Source organism: Athene cunicularia (assembly GCF_003259725.1).
Source record: "Athene cunicularia isolate RWA chromosome 2 unlocalized genomic scaffold, athCun1 chr2_part1, whole genome shotgun sequence".
NCBI classification, from domain to species: Eukaryota; Metazoa; Chordata; class Aves; order Strigiformes; family Strigidae; genus Athene; species Athene cunicularia.
The window spans coordinates 14,347,438-14,370,239 of record NW_020799095.1 but is presented as its reverse complement, the minus strand read 5'-3'; the positions used below and the strand labels follow the sequence as shown (position 1 = coordinate 14,370,239).

The 22,802-nt window shown below is 36.8% G+C and overlaps 1 protein-coding gene across 4 annotated transcripts in view; it reads right to left on the bottom strand.

Annotated features, from left to right (window-relative positions):
• Positions 1-22,802, bottom strand: part of TBC1D5 (TBC1 domain family member 5) — a 325,748-nt gene that overhangs the window by 109,269 nt on the left and 193,677 nt on the right. For all 4 annotated transcript variants that reach the window (XM_026842526.1, XM_026842528.1, XM_026842527.1 and 1 more), the window contains 4 exons: positions 19,993-20,081; positions 18,450-18,500; positions 18,292-18,361; positions 12,019-12,191 (listed from right to left, as the gene is read on the bottom strand). In XM_026842526.1, coding sequence (XP_026698327.1) covers positions 12,019-12,191; positions 18,292-18,361; positions 18,450-18,500; positions 19,993-20,081 — 383 coding nt within the window. The remainder of the gene's footprint in view (positions 1-12,018; positions 12,192-18,291; positions 18,362-18,449; positions 18,501-19,992; positions 20,082-22,802) is intronic.

The window sequence follows — 22,802 nt, the reverse complement described above, 5'->3', positions numbered from 1 at the left end:
TAAACCATTTGTCAGAAGAAAAACGTGTATAAGAGACAGGGCTTCAGGCGGCGGCTGCGGAGAGGCCCCGGCACCCGGGTTCAAATCCCCCAAAGGCACCGGGAAAAGGCGGCCTCCCCGGGCTCCCGGCAGCGTACGTATGCTTCACGCGTTTACTGAATTTCCATCTGGAGCAACCTCCCTAAGAATAAGCGCTAAATCCATCCTGAATCCCGGAGCGCCACGAGGTTGCGTGCCTATTGCCCTGCCCAGGCCCGTTTAAGGTACAGCACAGAGAGGCGTTTCCCTTGGATCCCGCTACGGATGGGCCAAGCAGCCCTGAAGAATAAACAGTGTTACAGCTGGAAAAAAAAAAACAAAACAACAAACATCTTCCTGAAGATGAAGACTTAGTGATAGTTGAGATATAGTGCAAACATGAAATACTCCAAGTTTCCCCCAGAAGGACTACTTGAAGTAAGATTTAAATCAATGTCACCCGTGGGGATTCACACAAAGATAGCCAACTGGAAGCGCTGCGCAAGTAAATTATGTTACCCGAGAAGGAAAAATTAAAGGAAGGCATTTCCTAAATGCTAAAATTATTACAATATGCTAAACAAATATCTTTGCATTTGTAGTAAATACATATACATCGATATGCTCTGAATTAATGGTCAATTTAACATGCATGCTAAATTTTACGCAAAACAAGATTCTTAATTCACTTGGGTTAATAAACATAAAATTCTGATAATTACAGATACAATAATGTCATATGAGCACTTTAAACATATGCTGTGGGAATTAAATCCTGGCTATTCCTGCCCACTGAGGACCAGTTTTTAATCTTCGATGCATGATATGTAGTAATGGATTTTACGAGTTGACTTTTTTAAATTTGATGATCAGGTTAATGAAATTTATAATGATATTTTTCACACCAAGTTCAAAATAGTACTTAACTCCTTGGCAGAGGAATTCAGATTGGACATGTAATGGATGTACCAGCAACTGCTGGTGTGAAAGGATTAATCATCATTTTAGACTTTTATTAAATTAGATAAAATGGGATAGGCATGAATCAGAATATATAACAATTAATCACTGGACTTTATTGAGTCTTTTAAAAATCTTATTTGCTCCTGAGTTGATAACTAATCTAGGCCATTCTGTACCGGTTTGATAAACTCTCCAGATAATGACTGTGACAAGAACATTAATAATGTCATTTAACAACAAGATATTTATTCTCTACGTGAATTAGTTTTTTAACATTTGCAGGTGCTAAAGGAAATACCTCCATCTTAATTCACCCCAGAACCTTGTAATTAATCTCATTCTTTGCTACTAAAATCTTTTGTTTTTATATATTTGCTTGTTTTTTGAAATTTAGGTAACAGATACACCGGTGTGCAGAGTTGACCAAAGTTTTTGGTATATCCAGCTAGCATTTAATGTAAATTGTTACAGCTATACACACCGGACTTGGTAGAAATATTACTAAACTTTTGAAGTTTATTTATTGATCACTGAGAACCACCCCAGTTAAATTACCATAAACCTCAACATCACAACAACTACTAATCCAGCTAATAGGAATTAAGGGAGATGGAAGATACATAATAAGCATCTGGGGGATATGGAATTTATCCCATGAGTGTAGTAAAGAACTCATAATTTAAGAGTGCCAAAACCCAAGTGCATCATGAAGGTCTTTCCTCACAAGTGACATTAATTGCATATCCCACAGATGCTTATTACATATTCTATTTATACCTCCAAGAAGAAAAATATTCGTTTAAAGTTTAAAGGTTTAGTACTGCTTAAACACAATGTAACACAGCTGTCTCATGATGTCACAGGGAATATCAAAGGCTGCAGCACAGAGTCATAAAGTAAGAAATAGTTTAGACAGAAGATAAATCAGAGAATGTGTTTTGGCGGGAGAGTCCCAGAGCTCAGATGTACAGTAAAGCAGGATGTATAACTAAGTACTTTGATTGGATATGGGATTACACCATTAAAAAGGTTTTTCTGATTACAGTTATTAAAGTAAGAAAAAGAATTAAATGTTTCTTTCTTCCCCCCCCTCAATATATGTAACATGTTAAACCACTAATATATATGAAATGCTAAGGTCAAAGGTGCCACCATCTTTTCTACTGTTCAATCTATACAAATATAAATGTGTCATCATTAACGTTTCTAGATATCAAGCACTCTGGCATGTTGCAAACTGTGAGAATTATTTATTTACTTCTATTGCCTGATTACTTCTTTTGTGATTTCTCTCATAGATAAGTAGGACAATGAGGAGAATTCTTTGATTCAAGATGTCCCATATATGTCTAGTTAACTGTATGTGCATTATTAAAAAAAACCCCAAACCTGATATTGCCAATTTTGCATGTCATTCCCACACATACTTGTCAGGAGAAATAGAATAAACCATAAGGCTCAAGCTCACACAACAGTTATTGATATAAGCTGTAAACAGCTAAGGACTGTGTTTAGATGTTGCCTGGAATTTTGAGTTAAGCACTGTGAGGATATTTAATAACATGCAACATATTACACAGTTCTTTTGTTGCTACACTGCACATGTGGGTATGCGTATAGATTCATACAAAGTATCAAAATAATTTTTACAAACTTCTCCACCTCTGCTAATAGAAATCTGGTAGCATTATTGGGAGGAGTAACAGCAATCAGAAGCAGGGGAGTTTCATTATATTTTATTACACTATATTGTAATATGAACTTAAAGAACAGAAAATATGAAATTTCTTTTCTCTCTCCCCTTTCTCAAAACCAAGGGCAAAATAAAATATATTGCCTGTGTGGCATTCAAAGATCCCTGTATTGGACACTTTTTCAGACTTCAAGGACAAGAAAATATTATACAAAAGTAATCAGAGAAGGCATGCTAACATGGTCCTAATATCAAATAAGGTTGTAAGAAGTAAAGCAGATCATTAAAAATTACTGATGACAGTGTAAAGGTCTATGAAAAGAGATACTCTCTCGTTGACTTCCCAAGCTGATGTTATATTGGGTGATGTTTTGCTTCTCTGAAATTTGGGAAGAATTATTGTCTTGTTGTCAATACATTCAATACTGAATAGCAAGCTCTAGGTGAATCCACTGCCTTCTTTCCTATAAACAGTGCTATCTGGAAATTCAAGGAATTCATCAACAGCAGTCGATATCAAGCTGCAAATGGTATGTTAAGAGCATTTTCAGAGGAAGAAAATAGAAGAGTAGCACCCTTGGCTTTCTGTAGGAATTCAAGTGTGACTCATTCATTGGTTTCAAAACATGTATTTGAAATCAGCTCCTCCTCTTGTCTGCTTTCATTCTTTTTCACTAGGCAATTCTCTTTTGCAGTGTTGTGCACAGATTTTCTCTTCTTGCTAAAATGTGTGGGACCTTCATGCAAAGTTATATAAGTTAACCCTTTAGGGCCTTGTGCTAGTACATTCAGTAAAAGGGGTGATGAAACATTCTCTTTTTACAGTATTAGTTTGGTAAAATAACTAATTTTAGAAATGTTTGTCAAACAATTTCTCATTCTTTATCTAGACTAAAATATTGTGAATTCATACAATATGCAAAAGTTACACAAAACTGTGCACTCTAATTAACAGCGCTACTCTTGAGCAACCTATGCCTGTGACCTGAGTTAATGGATTTTATTCTTCAGACACGGCTGGCTTGCTTTAATATTTCATAGGACACTTTTAAAAATTCTTGCTCAAAACCACATCAGAACCAGAAGAGATAATAAAGGCATGCACCTATCTGGAGCAAGATTTTTTTTTTTGTTTTAAATTGTTGAAGCTTCTGCAGGATGTTGAAAAGAGGTTCACAAGGTCATGGAGAACTACTACTCAGCTCACCCATTTAGGACAGTCAGCTGTATTATTTTTAGGGCAGGACCTTTTCCTGCTGCACACACTGCCAATGCTGCCATGTATTTACCCAACTCAAGAACTCCCAACAAAACAACTGTCAGAGAAGACTCAGAACATATAATCTGAATAATATAGGTTGTCTACAGAGCTCTCCACCTTTTTGTAACATTTAGTTAGACTGAAGGGGAAGAGAGCATATAGGGGTAGAAATGGCTATCCAAGAACTATGCTTGGTATCTGATGTGGAAACAAGAGGTGGACTGAAGTGACTACCTGGCGAACTATTACTTTTGTGGGGAGTAAAAGCAAAAAGGAAGCATTCTTCTCAATGCTGACACTATACTGCCTTTCATTTTCCAGATTAACTGCATTCTACTGGGCAACCAGACACCTCTAGAGAAAATGCAGACTGGCCATATTCTTACAGAGTTACTATTTCACTAATTTTCAACAACATTTTCATTAGGGATGAACTGTGGTTTCAGGATATAATTTTCTGCTAAAACTAAGGATGGAAATGAAAACGACCCTGAAGAGCTAGATTATTAACATGTCCTCCTAAGCTGATGGAGACTCAGACTGAAGACTGTGCTATCCCTGTAGTTGACATCCCACCCCTTAAGGTAGTTCACTAACTACTGTTCTTTTCTAGAATGCAATTCCCCGTCATTCTTCTCCCCAGCCATGAAAATCCAAAATGGACTAGTTTGTTATGACATGGAAGAATAACAAAATATCAAAAAAAATTAGTATTTTATGTAATCTAACTACTGTGCTTCCAACAGGCCTACACTGTGCATTTAAGTATTTCATGATCATTTATTTAAAGATTTCAAACAAAATTCTCTTATCTGCACTACCCACTTGATCCCAATTGTGTTTAAAGATTACAGCATAACTTTTAAATTTTACAATTTAGTCACTGCATTGTGTTTACTATGTCCTGCCATTGTTCCTGTTGAGGGTCCTCTTTGTATTCTAGCAGAGGCTCCTGTTTGGATGGCTTTCTTTTATGTGCATCGGGATGATGCAAAAGAACCAAAAGATTCTCAGCATGAAATTCCCTGTATTAGTCCTCGACTATCTTTGGGTATTGGCTTTTATTTTAAGGACTGATGACAGGATGATCTTTCCCTGCTGGGTGGTCCACATGGTTCTCTTCATTACTTTATTATCATCTCTAAACGTATTGCCTTCACAGGAAAATAAAGGGCATGCTAGCAACTTATTTTTTCATGCCCATACTAACTTGAGTCAGATAGATGAGGCAAGAATAAGCAGTGAGGATGAAAGACTGGTTAACCAAAACACGAATTATCCACAGGCCTCAATTCTATGGGAAATGCTTTGGTTGCTAGCAAGTGCTTAAGTCCCAAGTGCTGTAATTTGCCTGCTAAGCTCATATTAACGTGGGCATGTTAGTACAGTTTAATTTTTTTAGGCATATGTTAATTGCCTTCTGCAACAGTTACTTGACCTACCTATTGCCTTTTCTGCACCAATTTCCAACATGAGATTCTAGACTAAGTTCTAGGTCATTCAAAGAAACAACATGACGTACTAAATTAAACAGTACTGGTTAACCTGAACAGCTGATGTGATTTAAGTATAAAGAAAGCCAAGAAGAAGTAAATAATTGATATATACGGCACCTTAAATTCCTTACTAGAGTAGAACTTCTTCATTCATTGTCCAGCTTTTATAGTCAATAAATTGACTACAAAAGTACAAGGAAAAGAAAAGACAAAGATAGCTGTTCAAACACCTGTATATATTCCTACTAAATTCATCAAAGGTTTCAGAAGATATTTATTCTACTCAAATCCACTGGTCTCTAAATCTACTTATGTTTAATATCACCAGATGTTCTGGGTTTTTTTAAGGGTATATGACAAAAGTCAAAATGGAAGCTTTCTTGCTTGTTTCTTTCCCAGATAAAGATAATTCCCTGTACTTCATACGGGAAGAACATCACCTGCATCAAGGAGCAACATAATGACAAATCTGCATTCCATCCTCACAGTCATCCAGTAGTACTCATTATCATCTCAGCACATAATTATGCGGCAGGAGAGTAAAACTCAGATGAACACTTTTGGCACCTCAACGAATCCTTCATTCTGTTTACAGAGTGGGCTTTTACATTATGTATCCGTTAAAATCTTAAGTCCAAGGCAAGACTAAAATACTATTTGAGACAGTTGGGAAAAAAGGATAAAATCAAAAGTTCATCACACTGTAATTTTCAACCTAATACACAAGGAGCAGCATAAAATGAAATAACGTGTTTTTTCAATCAACAACCCAGAAAGCTTTTTGGAGAAACTCAAAAATGAGCAACAGATATGTATCATTTAAAAACATGAAAGGGTGAGTAGCCTCGTTTCAAAACTGAGGAAAAGCAGCTTCTAGAATTCGGTAGGATTTGCTTGTTGCCTGAAAGTAAGATACCTACCCTGATGCTTCAAGAATTGTCCACATTTATTTGCAAAGAGCCAATTCTTTGAGTTAGTAAACCATTGCAATACAACTGGTGTGTCAACAGTGGGTGAAGCAATCCCTCTCTCCATCAAAATATATTGTAGCTTTCTAAATTAGCTTCGGATGTGTTTTCTTCTGTCACCTAACTTTGAGCTTACAGGTTTCTTACAATATTTTTTTCACTATGCACGATAGAATTCATAGTAGTCTTCAGATGTCTTGAGTCAGGCCCCAAAAGCTTTATCTAAAAATGCAGTAGACTCTATCTCTTCTTAATCTGTGGGACCAGCAATGGATGATAACCTTTCTTAGAAAGGTCTGTTCATCTGGCATTAAATACTTAACAAGCCCTCTACTGACAGACAAGCTAGGATTTATATTCTATTAAAATCTGCTTTATATTGTAAGGCTTTCAGTCAAGCAGAAGATAATTACTGGAAGTCAACAGCAATACCAGTTACTAAATTCGGGATTAATTTTGTCCTGGACATTCAAATAAGAATTATTACTTTGTTCAGTAAGACTTTGTATTGACTTAAGTCTTAGCCATTGCTAGATACTCATTTATTTTAATAGCAAGGTCAGATTTTGGTGGTTCCCCTACTACATGCAAAATAGCTCAAAGTTACTTTCATTGTAATTGCTGCCCAATTAATCGATGACACTGGATTAAAAACTACAGAGGAACTGTAATTGGTTTGGAGCATGCCATATAATATCTATCTCAATTTTTTGGTGAAGTATGAGAATTCAAAATAAACCCAGGCATCCTGGATGATCTGTAAAGTTCTGTTTAGCAAGCTTGATCTTTGATCTACTTTTTCTGGAGATCATGAAGATTTCTTATTCTGATGACTAGTGGGAATTTGTTATTTTTTCCCTGGATACGATGAGTATGATTTATGTTCCTCTACTGCACAGGTAAAATCCTTTGAATTCTCCCTCCAGAGACCAGTATGGTTATGGAAAAGAATACTGCCTGGTACCATAATGGCATGGGAGAGAAACTAAAACAGGTGGATGCCCCACAGCAGTGCTCACAGCAAAGCAACTAAGAATAGTAATAGTAGAGCAGCACATCTGCTGTTGACTTTGCTATAACATAACCTTTCTAATGCTATCTTCAAATCTACACTTGTGCTTAGTTACCCCCTAACTTAGTTTGCATCCTTCTCTTATTTTTTTTTTTCTTTGCTTCATAAGATGGGCTTCTTCTTGAATTATAATTGTGGTATCAGCCTAAAGGGCTGAAACTGCATCTTGAACCGCAGTAGGCAGTATGTCTATCTGATTGATCATCATAAAGCAGAGTGGCAGCAGGAGGCAACGTCATCGGCACTGAATGTTCTAAGAAGGCCTTTTTGTACTGAGATTAAGCCATCATGAAATATTTACACTCACTTCTGCATGTGCTTTGTTGGATATGTGCTTAGAAAGAATTTGCTTAACCAATATAATATTGCCCTCCATGTTATGATGCAGAAGCTAGTGAGTTTATGCTAACAGTTTATTTTTGTTCTTAAATAAAGCTTTTTACACTTATGCCTTGTCATTATCTTTGTGTGCATTTCTATAAAACCATATCATATATACTTACATGATCTGGCTGTACTTATTGCATGCAGTTCTATGAGAATTTCATTTGATGCAATATAATTCACTTTGAAACCCTCAGTACATAAAATAAAGTAGTAATAATGACATTATGTGGGACTTTTCCAATTGATTCATCTTTTCAATGAAATGTAAAATAAATACTCTACTACAAATTACTATAAATGGAAGAAAATGTCCTAAAATACAGATATATGAAGACTTTCCTCAAACCTTGTCCTTTCTCAAGCAGAGTGCACAACCTGCTTAATTTGCCACTGCAAACACTGGCCACTGCAGAAACTGCAGAAATTTTGCAATAATTATTTTGTACTTTAACATGAATTAGAAGTAAGGGTCACAGAAATTAACACTAAAATACCATTTAATCTGAGACATTAATCACTGTTAACTCATCTAATTTTACAATTATACTGAATATTCAATCTGTCAGTCCTTCAGAGTATTCAATCTTTTTGTTAAATCTTAGCATATTTTTGATTTTATTTAGAGAAAAGTTTATTATCAGGAAGCATGCCACTGAACTGTTCACGTAATCAATTCCATTTTATTTTCAAACCATTCTTGTGCTTTACTTTACAAAGTACAAAATCAGATATGATATAGATAATTATTATATAATTATTCTTAGGACTGTACACAATTTGCAGTGCTACCAGGAATGTGAAACAATGTTATTCTGCAAAACATTATCTTAGGGTCTAAAAACAAGCTAGAGACATGGCAAATAAAGAAGACTGAAGAATGATAACACACAAAGCCTTTATCTCTGTTTTGCTGGTTCCATTTTGGCTGATATTAATAGCAGCTGAATAATTATCACAGGGATACGTGGCGGCTGACTGCAAGTGAATGAATGTGCGGTCTCGCAAAATATCCAGCTACAGAAATTCCTGTGCTAAGGCTGCTACTGTATATGACACCAACGTGAAGATCAGAGAGGGCAAGTATGGTATAGATCCAGGACCCTAGTATACCTTGCTATACCTAACAGGGTTATCTTTCTGATCAGCAATGAACTGAGACAGACAGGTAATGCAGTCTGTTCACTGATGCCCTCCAGAAGATAAAGAAATCCACTCCCTTGAGCTAAAACTTCACAAAATGTAAACTACCCAGATTTATTCTAAACTTGAAGCCCCTCCCAGCATGCAGCCTGGCATGCCAGGCTGAGGCTAGTAACATACCTGTTTGCAGAGGACTAACTATTGAAGAACAAATAGAGCCTTTTCACATTGATATGATAAACTTTATAATGAGTATACTCTTTTACAAAACCAGCATACAACCTCTGCACTGCTGGACAGCCACCAAAATTAATGTGTCATACCACATGTACTGAAATGCCTTTCAAATTACTTACAACTCTGAAATGTCTTGTAAGCAGGTAAGCATAATTTCAAGAAGTGTGTAACCACATTTTATTTTAAAGGACAGTTTCTGAACATGGAAATGTACAACAGGCTATGGTACCTGACCTCCCAGCAGAAGTGCTTGAAAAATGAAAGAACTATTTGTCCTTTGACTATAAGCATCAAAGATTGAAATCAACTGTATGAAAATACAAACAGTAAGTAAGAATTGTTTCTGCCTTGCCTCAGAAGGTTATGGAAGGATGCAAAATATAAAATACTGTATTTTTAAAAAAGAAAACTGTAAAACTTGTTTGGGGTAAGGGGAGACTGCCACCAAATACAAGCTCTTTGTACTGATACTTTTCCCCAGGAATACCGTACTATCTTTTGATGGACGTTCCCAGTTTTCTTTCTATCACTTGTATATTTTTGAGTGATACCAAGGCTGACAGATGAATATTTATTGTTGGCAAACCCAACAAACTTCAGCAAAACAATAAACTTCAATAAAAAGCTCACATGAATTCTGTACTTGGGTTAGGTTTAGCAATTATTAATAACATATTCTGTTTAAGAAATGCTGTTTCTAGTTCAAGAAATGTTAAATACAGAAAAAGAGCCAGCATCTGAGACTGTCAGCTTGCTCGCTACGGGAAATAACTATTCTGAAGAGTTCACACATCATTAAAGGTGAGAATAATACAACACAGTCATGTTCCTTTCCCTTTCTTTTTCTCCTGTCCTCTGTATTAAATCAGAAATCAGAGAAGGATATGACCTCACAGGCAACCTACTTTCCTCTTCTGCCAATGCAGACTCATTTTCTACGATATTATCCATTTCCGAGAGCTTTTCAAAGCCTGTCTTTAAAATATTCTGATGGTTTTTCCTTTGTTAATTTTGATATATTATTTTACAGTCTAACAGCTCCCTGTTAGTAACGTTTTCCTGATAGTCAGCCTGAAGCTCTCTCTCATAATTCATTCCCTTAACTGTAAATTTCTTTATTCAGATTCAGTTCTATTTATGCCACACCAGACTGCACTGTTCTTCTGTTATTATAATGTTATGTTTTGAGCTAAAGTCTAATTTTTTTGTTCAATTATTTCTCTTCCTGAAAGGCAAAATCTTATACTGAAGCAAATACCTACAGTACAAATTAGTTTTGCCCCAGAATATCTGTTTGCAAATTTCTGAGGTTTATCTTATTTTCTGTGTTTTCATAAGCCTTCATAAAGAAGAAACTCTGTCTTTTTGTTTTCCTTGATATTTATACTGCCTACTTATTCATTACTATCCCTGAAGTTTATTAAGGATGCTTGCTTTCTCTTCCAGACCAGTTAAGATATTAAGAAAATACATAACTCTATACTACGCAAAAAATACTGTAATAGGACAATCTGTCCTCTTCATACTTTTAATACCTTGAGTTTACTTGGCTTAATATTCCTCTCACTGTAACCCATTCCTATCAAAACTATTTAAATAGTAGAATTACATTTATCTTCCTAATATATGTTATTTGTAAATTTGGGACTGCTACCTAGTCTTAGTTCAACTCTTCTTGAGGGTATACTATGTCTCAGCATTTTTCCATTTTACGCTAACATCAAATTAGACTTTAATGTTAAGTATTGAAGTTATGGCCTGACATTTACACAGTCAACTTCTGCCTCCCTTTCTACATTTTCTATTGAGTCATTATATGTAATTCACAATTGCATTTGGAAATTCACACCTATAAACGAAACTTTTTTTTTTTTTTTTCATTTAAGGCAAAGCCAAACTTATTTTAAATCATTGCAAAAAGTAAAAAAAAATAAATTAAAAGTCTCATCTTGCTCTCTCTGCAGCTGCACACATAGTTTGCCAACTCTTTAAGGAATAATTGAAATTAATCAATTGTCTAGAATTCCAGATGATGAAGGCAGAATTCTTCCTCAAAACCACAGTCAATTCACAGTTACTAATGGTTCATCCAAGTTGCATGCTCTGTATTGACCAAGACTGACTATAACAGCCATAACCGCTTTAGATGCAACCCTGTGCAAACATGTGGACAATGCCACATCCAAAGTTGCACCTGGCCCAATAAGCTCCCTGTGGAACAGGGGCACACAATACACAACCAGCTGAATGGATCTGAGCCAGCTTAATGGAAAAAGAACTACCTGGGCCGATTCCATATACAGACGCTTTATTATCTCCATACCGTAACTTTTAACATGCCCCACCACACCTGTATTACTGCTATCCAAAATCCCATTATTGCAACAGGGGAAAGTTCACTGATACCAAAATGGTGATAAAATTAGGTAAATAAACCATACAATGTTAGCAATCTTACCCTTTTCCCCTTCTTTATGTCCTATTATCCCATCTTTTCTTATAGGAAAACCACAGTAGAATATGTACTTGATTCAGTATGTATTTCATCACTGCACTGGGAGTCTTCGTCAAGTTCTCTAATATGTAGTTGAATGGACTTTATCTGCACTGGGAATGCCACTATCACAAATACAACAACAGGGTGTCATTTACTGTAATGCTGCCAATTGAGTAAGTTCCAAGAGATAAGAAGCACTTCTTTTTAGCCCCATTTCTCTAATCCTAAATTTAAGAAAAAAAATGTCATAAGGAATTGAATTAAATAATGTTCTGCAAACACTTACAGTCCATAAATCTGTGGAGCAATTTCCAGTCGGTTCAGATGCATGTACAGCTCAATATCATGTTTCTTTAGCAGATGATCCTGAATTTGGTTTACCTTTGCTACAATAGCAATGGATGGGCCTAAGTCCTGTGGCCTTGCAAACGGCATAGGTGTAATCATCACATCTTTCTCCTGCAGCCACAGAAAAAAGGGGGAAAAAAAAAACCAACAAACATCCTATGAAACTTATTATCTAAAGCGATTGTCTACAAGAGATTTGTTTTGTAATTACTGGCTTCTAAATAAACATAAAAACTAATAACTTGTTACTTTTCCAGCTAAAGAGGAATCTCAAGTATCCACTTCTGTGGAAGGTATTGTGGGATTCCCCTTCCCAGGCATGCCAAGGTTCATCCCCTCATTCTGCACATTGATTTTTACATGCGTGCTTTACTCTTCATGCTCTGACAAAGTGTTGACAGCTTTATTTTAGAGTTAGTATCAGCAGTCTCAGTCAGTCCAGAGCAAAGCAGATGAATGGTAACTTAGCAGAGAATATATACCCTCAGAGGACAATAAATTGCATACCAAATAGGAAATTATTTTCAAACAATCCTTTCTAAACTTCCTAAGCTTCACTTGCTCAGAAAACTTTTAAAGAAAAAACAAATAGTACAGTGAGATGAACCTGTTGGTTAGAAGGTAGCTGGTTAGACCTAAAGGTTGTGCAAACCAAGTCATGATCTAGAACATGACACACACCAAGTAAAAACAGAGGGAGAAAATTACTGGAGTATTAGAATCCTTGAACCTAATACTGCTTTAAATTTGTTCTTGCAAAAGAATGAAGCATTACTGGAAAAGAGACAGAATACTAGAAAGAAATGCAGGAAGTAATGAACTACATTGAATAGGAATCATGTAAAAAGGAGGATGAGAAATAAAAACGAACCAGTCAAACCTATTAAGAGAAAGATTGGGGAAAGGGAAATGGAGAATTAAGCTGTCAGGAACAATGTTAAAGTTATAAAAGAGGGAAAATTGGAACAGTAAGAAGAGGAGATTTTGCAATGACTTTGTTGCAATCTGTCGTCATGGCTCTCTGACCTGAAAGCTTCACTTTAAAAAATAGTTACTGCTTTTCTACCCTTTTGCTCAGTGTACTGATAGAGAAGCATCATCAAGGTCAAAGGGTTAATAATTTCAGAAGACTTCATTGCAGCTTAAACTGTTGAAAGACAAATTCACTTAATTTGATACAGTGAAAAGCACATTATTTTTAACATTCAATGACAAAGAAAGGGTTTTTTTGTTGTATAAACTATCCCCGAGATTGTTTCCTATGGTTATAGTCTCTCTTCAACCCCATTCTCTCTGTATCAGTATTTTAAGAGGAAGGATGAGAAGTACCCGTATTTTACAATGATTTACAACCTGGTTTAACATTCAAGTGGGCAGTGAACATCTAATAATTTCTACCAAAATGCCTATTTTTATGTTGATCTCCTTTGCCTGAAGTACTTTTTTTCTTCATTATTCCATTTCTGTACTGTAGAAAATATGGTATGATGCTGAACAGTGATTTCAGGTAAAATGATTCTATTTAAGGAGCTGATTGATTATAAATTCTATCTCAAATCTGCTTAATTGTTGCTTTGCTATGGCAATTGCAGCAAAGGGACTGATCTGTCTATTACAGTGCTCTGGTTTTGCCATGCTATTGTGGTACCAACACATATTAATTTAAGATGGCCCAGCAAATCACTTTATTAAAGCTCCCTCAGACTGTCAAATAAAGCTCACTGAAATGGCATCCTTTCATTCAAAATCTTTTCTGTTCTAGCCTTCTTTTTACTCTGATTTTTCTTTCTCCATTGTATGGCTATTTCCTATTGTTGTTTCAGACCCATTTCATTATTTTCTTGGTCACATGCTAGAATGCAAGATACTGAAAAAGGGTATCCATTAATCTTTATCTATTAAAAAAACCACTCTTAAAGTATGATATGATAATGTTTGCATAAACCTATCAATTTATCTTTGAAACTAATAATAAAAGTCTGTAACTCTACATATTCAGAGGCTGCGCATGTTCCGTCAGCTGGCACACATCTGAGGGATGAACTTTATTCCGGTTTATTCAAGTTAACTTCAGATTGACCACTGCATGCACTCATAAATCTGATGACTCAAAAGATCTGTATTTTTAAACTTTTCTCAGTTATAGGCATAGGAATATAAACATTAGAATCTTTCTACTTATTTGATCTTACAATATGAAAAGACTAGCTAGTTAGTCAGATTAGCCTTTACATCATTGGTTGTCTGCAGGTTTAAAGTCATCTTTACAAATTGGAAGATAGACTTAAACACTGGCTCAAGTGTCAAAAGATTCTGAATATCAAAACTAATGCAAGCTTCCTCCTACAGAGGAGTGCCAAAACTGGAGTTATTTGTCACTTGCAGCATTTGTGCACCTTGGCATAACGCAGCACTGACACACTGCTGACTGTCAGAGTGACTATCAACATGGCTAAGCACATCAAATAATATATGCTGGCTTGCCATTTTTAAAAGCATGAGATAAGTAAATGGTATCCATCAAAATCATAGATTCATAGAATCATTTAGGTTGGAAAAGACCTTTAGGATCATTGAGTCCAACCATCACCTAGCATTGCCAAGTCCACCACTAAACCATGTCTCTAAGCACCACATCTACATGTGTTTTAAATACCTCCAGAGATGGTGACTCAACCACTGCCCTGGGCAGCCCGTTCCAGTGCTTGACAACCCTTTCAGTGAATAGTTTTTTCCTAGTATCCAATCTAAATGTCCCCTAGCACAACTTGAGGCTGCTTCCTCTTGTCCTATCACTTGTTACTTGGGAGAAGAGACCAACACCCACATTCCTTTCCAGTAGAGGGTGATGAGGTCTCCCCTCAGCCTCCTGTCCTCCAGGCCAAACAGCCCCAGTTCCCTCAGCCACTCCTCATAAAACTTATGCTCTAGACCCTTCACCAGCTTCATTGCTCTTCTTTGGACATGCTACAGCACCTCAGTGTCTGTCTTTTAGTGAGGGGTCCAAAACTGAACACAGTATTCAAGGTGTGGCCTCACCAGTGCTGAGTACAGGGGAACGATCACTTGATCACTTCCCTGTCCCTGCTGGCCAGACTAATTCCAATACAAGTCAGGATGCCATTGGCTGCCTTGGCCACCTGGGCCCACTGCTGGCTCATATTCCACTGGCTGTCCACCAACACTCCCAGGTTCTTTTCAGCTGGGCAGCTTCCCAGCCACTCTTCCCAAACCTGCAGCATTGCACAAGGTTGTTGTGACCCAGGTGCAGGACCTGGCATTGACTCTTCTTGAATCTCATACAAATGGCCTTGGCCCATTGTTCCAGCCTGTCCAGTTCCCCCTGTAAAGCCTTTATGCCCTCAAGCAGATCAACACCCCTGTCCAACTTGGTGTCTGCAAACTTACTGAGGGTTCATTCGATCCCCTCGTCCAGATCACTGATGAAGACATTAACCAGAACTGGCCCCAGTTCTGAGACCTGGGGAGCACCACTTGTGACCGGCCACCAACTGGACTCAACTCCATTCACCACAACCCTTTGGGCCCAACCATCCAGCCAGTTTTTTATCCAGCAAAGAGAGCACCCATCCAGGCCATGAGCAGTTATTAGCATTTCAGAAATTAACCCCATTAAGAGAAATCTTCAAAGCATGACAGAATCTGTGGGGACAGCAGTTGCTATCAATAATTAATGCCTTGACTGTCCATATCTCCTGATTTGCTGCACTCCACCAAGAAGCTCAGTGGATGACTAGGGTGCATATGATATGTCTGTTGTCTTCTCCCATGCAATTTGGTTGAAATATGACAATACAGTCGGTTGAAATTGCTCCTAAATATCACCTCAACTGGTGTGAAAGAAACAGCCCAAACAGAAACATGCTCAAATAAACGAATACAACCAAGTCGCCAAAATGTTTAACTAGACATGACTCACAGTGCATGTGCCCAAAGTGCAGAAGCCAAACAAACATGATACTGTGCCCCTGCCCATACTCACTATCTATTAAGTTGCCACATGAGACAAAACACCTGTTTTCTTTTTGTGAGCTTCTAAGTCTTGGAAAAAAATTGAGTGCATGGGTTTAGTCATCTACTGCTAACACAAAATACAAATGATCAATCCCAAAAGGATGCAGTTCACAACAAAAAGACAAAAAGAGGGATGGCTCTGACATGTGCTACACTGTTTACAGGAGAGCATCAGATTCACCTCTAAGAACAGTTAAAATATGACTACCAGTGAGATGCAGCTGAAAAATTTAGATGAAGTATTAGGAATATAGTCACCAAATCCTGCCACAAAACATTACCTACCACAACACAAACTGGCTGGCAGTCGATACTAATACAATTTGTATATTCATGCATTTAGGAAACAAATGCTACAGCAATAAAGAGAGGCTAGGACATAGTACAAATATAAACTGTGGACAGATTTCTTTCATTAACCACTAAGGAATGGAGTAGCTGGAGAAGCTCCTCTAATAGCAATCGGGAGTAATGGAACCAACTGTTAGAGGCTATAAAATGTAACATGTCTCTCAGCACATGCTTTCATTGCTTCCTTTGTGAAGATTCAGACTTTATTATGTAGCTAACCCTCAAAGTCATGATTGTAAAAGGCATACGTACAAGAAAGGATTATTAAAGATTATACATGTTTGCAAAGAACAAGAACAAACAACTAGATATTAATCCATGCGCTTTGCATTGTTAATTTTTTATGCCACGAAAGGACTGGAAAGGGCAATATAAACTTTCACCTTCTACCCAAGCACTACAAATCTGTAAGCAGACCTAGTTATTTCCCAGAATAAAATTCAACCACAGACTTTACCATCTCTGTTGCAGAAATTGGAACAAATACATTTGAATACACTGAATTCTGAAAAGCTACACTCAGAGAAACATGTCTCACAGCTTTGTTGTTGGAATAAAAGTGACTATGTAATAAGTTCATAAAATTTGTATCTCGTATGCTTTATCCTTTGCTACTGAGAATTATTGAAAACCCCAAATCCAAACAGTAATTTACAACTGTTGATAGCTTAAGTCAAGATGCCAATGCTCCATGTCTCGTAAAATATATACACGAATACATTTAAACATTTAAAGATGATAGAAGCTTTTATGTGAGTCTTGGGTGAACATCTTTTTCTTCAACAGACAGGGAAAACTACCTCTCAAACCAGCACTCCCTAATTCCACATGTGGACATGCAAATCTGACCAAATTCTCATTAATTTTTTGTTAACTCTAGATACTCAGCCCATGGTCTATGTGAAAAATGCTGAAGTGAATCAAGGTGGAACACAGTCTGGAGGAAAACTCTTTTAGGATATAAAACATTGAAAGTCTTGACAAATACCTGTAATACTGCTGTGTTTTGCTAGAACCTTCTTCATATACTCTATCGCACAAATAATTTTTCAGAATTAAAACCAGAGAGAAATGTAAACAGGGAAAGAGACAGGAGAAAAGTATTCAAAGGAAATCTTGTGCAAACTGATTGTGGGAATTGTTCCTCATGTTGTGCATGAAAACGGTTACAGGGAAGGACTAGATGGTCCAAAGAAGAGTTCTGTAGAACTAAACTCAGAACACAGAAAAAGCTTTTCTGTGAAAAGAAGTAACATAGTAAAGACAGTGGTGTCTGTACACAGGAGATCTGAGGGCACAGACATTTTCTCTGAATACCCTGAGGTAAAAATGAAAAAAGTAAGGAAATGGAGTGATGAAGTCAGGGATAGATGCACCCTGACCTTTGCTGGACAGTCTATGATTAAAGCTTTGGTTTTACAGCAAATTGTTTATATTGTAAACAGTTGCAAACAATTCAAGCCTCAATACATTAAACACTGTCTGTATGCATGACATTTGCACAGATTTTGGGCACAAAGATGTGCCTATAACAGGCAATTTTTTGAATGCCACACAAGAGCATCACTCATAGGAGAATCTGTGTTTGCACGTTTGGTTTGATTAACAAGTGATCTTTCAACAGATAGGAATTCTCAACTGGAAGACTTTCCACAAGCACCTGTGACCGAATTCTGAAGAACCTCTAAGGATTGTAAACCTGGTTGAGCCTGCTTTAACCAAGTTGTTTAAGAGAAGATGACTTATTAGCTTCAAATTATCTGAATTATATTAAAAATGACATTTACTTAAAAATACAATAAATACATTTTAGAGCAATATTTACCTTCTGACTGTCATGTTCAAAAGTTGAAAACCAATGTTCTGCAGTTTTCATAAGATGTGTGAACATTGCACTGAAGAGGAAAAACCCAGAAACCTGGTGTTAAATAATGTATTACAAATAACAGCAAATTAAATGTAAAGGAAGTTGTTAAAACTTACTAGGCATCATGTTCCAGATATTCAGGATTCAAAAGAACTTTCATTTCCTCGCTGAAAAAGGAAACAGTGAACAATCCAAATGTGAATGTTTATTTTTGGTCAGCATTCTGCATGTACTATTATGTATTTATAAGCCAACTTTCATATAAAGTGCAAATGAGAAAACTAGCCTTTTTAATTAAAAAGAGCAACTCCATTGAACAAATGAAGTCTTTCCTTTTCATAAAGATCAAAACCAAATTAGCTGCCTTGTCTGCACTACAATGAAGTAACCATCTAATTATTCCAAATAACAAATTACTGAATGTCACAATGTATTATTTGAATATGCTTGATCTAGAATAATTGATTGCTGCACAATCTATCACTGTTTGTCCCAAACAAAAAAAAATATGGTTACTGGTCAAATATGCAGTATATCAAAACATTAATTTATTTTGTTTTAATAGCCTGTATTTTTATTGTACTTTAACAGCAATTAATCAGTGACAGCACCTCTTTTCCGTCTACTTTGCTGCTTAGCTCTACTCTTTCATTGGGGTTGGAACAGAATGCTGTGCATAACACATGGTTATTTTAAGTTACTTAGCACTGGAGAGCATCTTCTAGGTAATTTCAGGATATCTAAGGACAGACATTGAATAAAACCACACACTTGTAAATAATCTCCATCCTTTCCATCCTTATGCTTAACTGCCTTTGAACAATCACGTTAAGGGGTGCTAACAGAAGTTATCTAGTACACATAATTAAATTGGTTTTATTCACTGCTGGACTCTAAAAGAGAGTGTAAAAAGACAAATGAAAAGAAATGACGATACAAAAAAGGCAAGTAGGTTGGTTTTTTTTTTTTCTTCTCTAAAATAATGCTTTACATATAGCACAAGAAAAAAGATATCTGAATTTGATTAACAGACCATCATATGTGATGTAATATTTTATATATGTTATGATTACATGCACACACACGGAGTTTGAATAAAATGGAGAATGAATACCTAAACTTAATGTTACTACCAAGTCAAAGGGTAGTCAGATATTGCAGCTACAACATTGCAGGTGATGAATAAAATATCAATCACAACAGTTTGTCTACATTGATTTTTTTTCTCTTTTAAGGTATGAGCAAAGAGAGTTGGTAACATGTCTGTTCTATGGCTGCAGTTCTCTAATCTGCCTCCTCTCTGCAATGACAAAACCTAAACCATTTCTGGCAATAAGAATTAAGTGAAACAGCAGGTATGTACATAAGCTCTTTGATTAAGGTTTTCCCTAGGTGTCTTGTCTCCCCTTTTTTCACCAACTACTATCTGTGAAGGGGCCAATGCCTACACTTTTAATCCCCCTTTCAGAAGCTATAGTAGGGAAGATGAAATAAGGACACCCCCATCAAAGCATGAAAATGCAACAATTTCTGATATCAATTTATCAATTATAAAAAAAGAATTAAGAAGAGAATGTTTGTAAGTTCTAGTCCAGTCAACTTATTTATATTTTAAGAAAGCAAATTTTTAATACTACACAAATAAAACAAAATGCTTGCCTTGGTTGTGCAGCTTCACTGGCATGTGAAAAAGCTTGGTGGTCACAATGCAGGATAAAGACAATGGGAGCTAAAAGTTCATGCATGCCCTAAACATAAAAGGAAGCAAAAGTATAATAAGGTTTTCCAGTCATATAACAGTTCCTAATGCATAGCATCAGGCAGCCAGCAATATTACACAGAGACTAACTAAAAGCATGAACATCTACATTTTTTACAGAATGGCTTCACAATCAATGGCTTTTATCTTAAATTCTGATTAAATCCAAGTGTTTATTCTTCTATAATATACAGAAGCAAGTTATTCTCCCTTTTTCTAACACAACAGACAACAACTTGGCAATGGTAGTCAACCCTGCACCTGGCAGTTTACTCCAAGATCTATGTTCATAAATATGAATTTTATTTATGATAATTACAATCATGATCCACAGAACAAAGATCTGCAATAGGCACAAATTACAAAATTTAGAATTATTTTTTATTTGATAATGTTCCAAAACCAGCAGAGCAGTAGCCTTTATAGGAGACAAGGGCAGCTATTAGGGAAATCAGAAAATTAAACTTACAGTCCCATGGATACGAGAAATAAATTGGTTCTTTTGCCTTTTTTATTTTTAAAGTCATTATGTCAATATTAAAAATGAACTCACTAGAACACAATACATAGGAAACCTGGTACTATTCCATTACAAACTATTACTTACATGTGCAATCTATATTAAGGCACAGAAAAAATACAGAAACATGAAGGATCAGAAGAGAAAAAATTGGTGAATAGTTGAGGACTTAGGCCAGCATTAGAAGCATAGCTGGGCCACCCAGGCCAGCCATCAGTGCTTTTACCCAGAGCTGACTAGGAACAAACCAGGAGTCTTGATTTGCCTTGATTCACCTGGGGCTTGTCAATTTGTTATCAGAAGCAGAAGCAGAAGCAACCGCTTCAGGAAAGAAGCAGTCCAGTTAGGAAGCAGCAATGTGCTGCAGGTAAAACTATTCCTTGCAGAATGAAACCTCATCTCCAGTAGATATTCAGCTCCTTCCCTCAGATTAGATCAGGGAAAAAGAGGATTTGTGGTGTCATAACTGGGGAAATTGGTTATGTCAGGGGAGTTGGGCTCCCAGTGGTGGGCTAGGATGGCAGGTAGCAAGCTACAGGCTGGGGTGGGGGTCAGCCATACAAAAGAAGAGAGAGGAGTGCTTCGGTGATAGAAGAGATGTGGGATGAAGGGTTGAGACCTGTCTGGCTGCCTCTGGACACAGGGATCACTCTAAGGGAAGAGAATTCCTGACCTCAGCCCAAAACCAGCAGCTACAGCTGGGGATTGATGCCAGGCAGCCAGGCTAGCCCTGCTGAGTCTTGCTCTGGGTCGAATCCTTGCTTGGATCTAAGAGGAAGAGTGTGCTGCCAACAGTGCTCCATTTCAAAAGTGCGACTACTTCATCAAGTTGAGCCTCAGTCCCCCAACTCCAGGTGAGTGCTCTGGGCAGACAGGGGTGCCAAGAAGACCATCTTGTCTATCCTGTTATCGGAAAGAGCGCTGGGGCTGGCCCATCAAGCTCACTGGCATTTCAGGCTGCTCTCAGGATTCAGATGATGTGTCCCCAGACAGGAGCTGTTTTACTTTTATGCTTGCAGTTTCAAGCTAGGAAGCCTCTACACTTGCTTTTCCAGCCCTTTCAGTGGTAGACAGATGTGAGCAATGAAAGAGTTACACGCTTGTGCAGCTACCCTGTTGCATTGCTGGTATATCCCCCGATATTCCATGTAGCATTTGAGGAGTATTCAATATCAGTGAGTTAGTGTATCAGCTTCATATGTATCAAACAGATCCATTAACTACTAAAACCCTTTAACTTTTATTGGAAATAATGGGGATTTTCCTTAAGTAGTCCAAACTGAGCAGAGAGGTAGATGTGGAAGCCCTCTCTAGACCATTATGTGTTTTGAGTGTGCTTGGATGCATGTTAGTGAATCTTATCTGTTTGTAAGAAGACATTCTAATACCTAGCAGTGTTGAAGGAAAAAAAAAAAAAAAAGAGGTTTGGAAATTTCTCTGTGTGCTATCAACTGAAATCCTAGGAAATTTAATTTTAATTTCTTCAGGACTGAGATGACTGTTACAGTCTCAACTGTAGGGTTGCAGCAATAGCAGTCAGTTATTTGGGCAAAGCTAAAGACAGCAAAACTACTGAAGTTTGGAAGTTTTCTTTCTCTTCCTATTTCTGAACCTTTAGGGATTACTTCAAAAGATGAAGGCTAAATAGAAATCGTTAGGGGGAAAAAAAAAATTAAACCCAATGTAGCCACTTGATTTCAGGAGCTGATGTAAAATTCCCAAACAACAATATGGGTTAGATTACAAATTGACAACTTCAGATTTCTGAAAGTCTTATGGTCATACCAAAAGGAGGAATAGGAGAGACAGGGAGATAGGTTCAAGATTAGACAATAAATATGTGTGGCAAAAATATTTAAATAAACTGTAGGTAACTTGAGTTGTACTTTCATACATACACACAGCCCTTAGTTAATTATCAGCTCCATGTCTAATCTTTTATTCATCCAGATACGGTAACGTGAAATAAGAGAAATGGAAATGCCAAAAAACTTGACTATCTAATAAAACTACCACCTAAGCTGTAAACATATAAGCTGAAGTAAAAGAAAGAGGACATAAAATAAGAATTGTTATAAAAGATAAAAGCACATCATACATTCTTCCAACATAATAATATACCAAGTTTATAATAAAGTAGAATCATAATGTGGCTGCCCACATACAACAGAAACAAAACAAACAGACGAT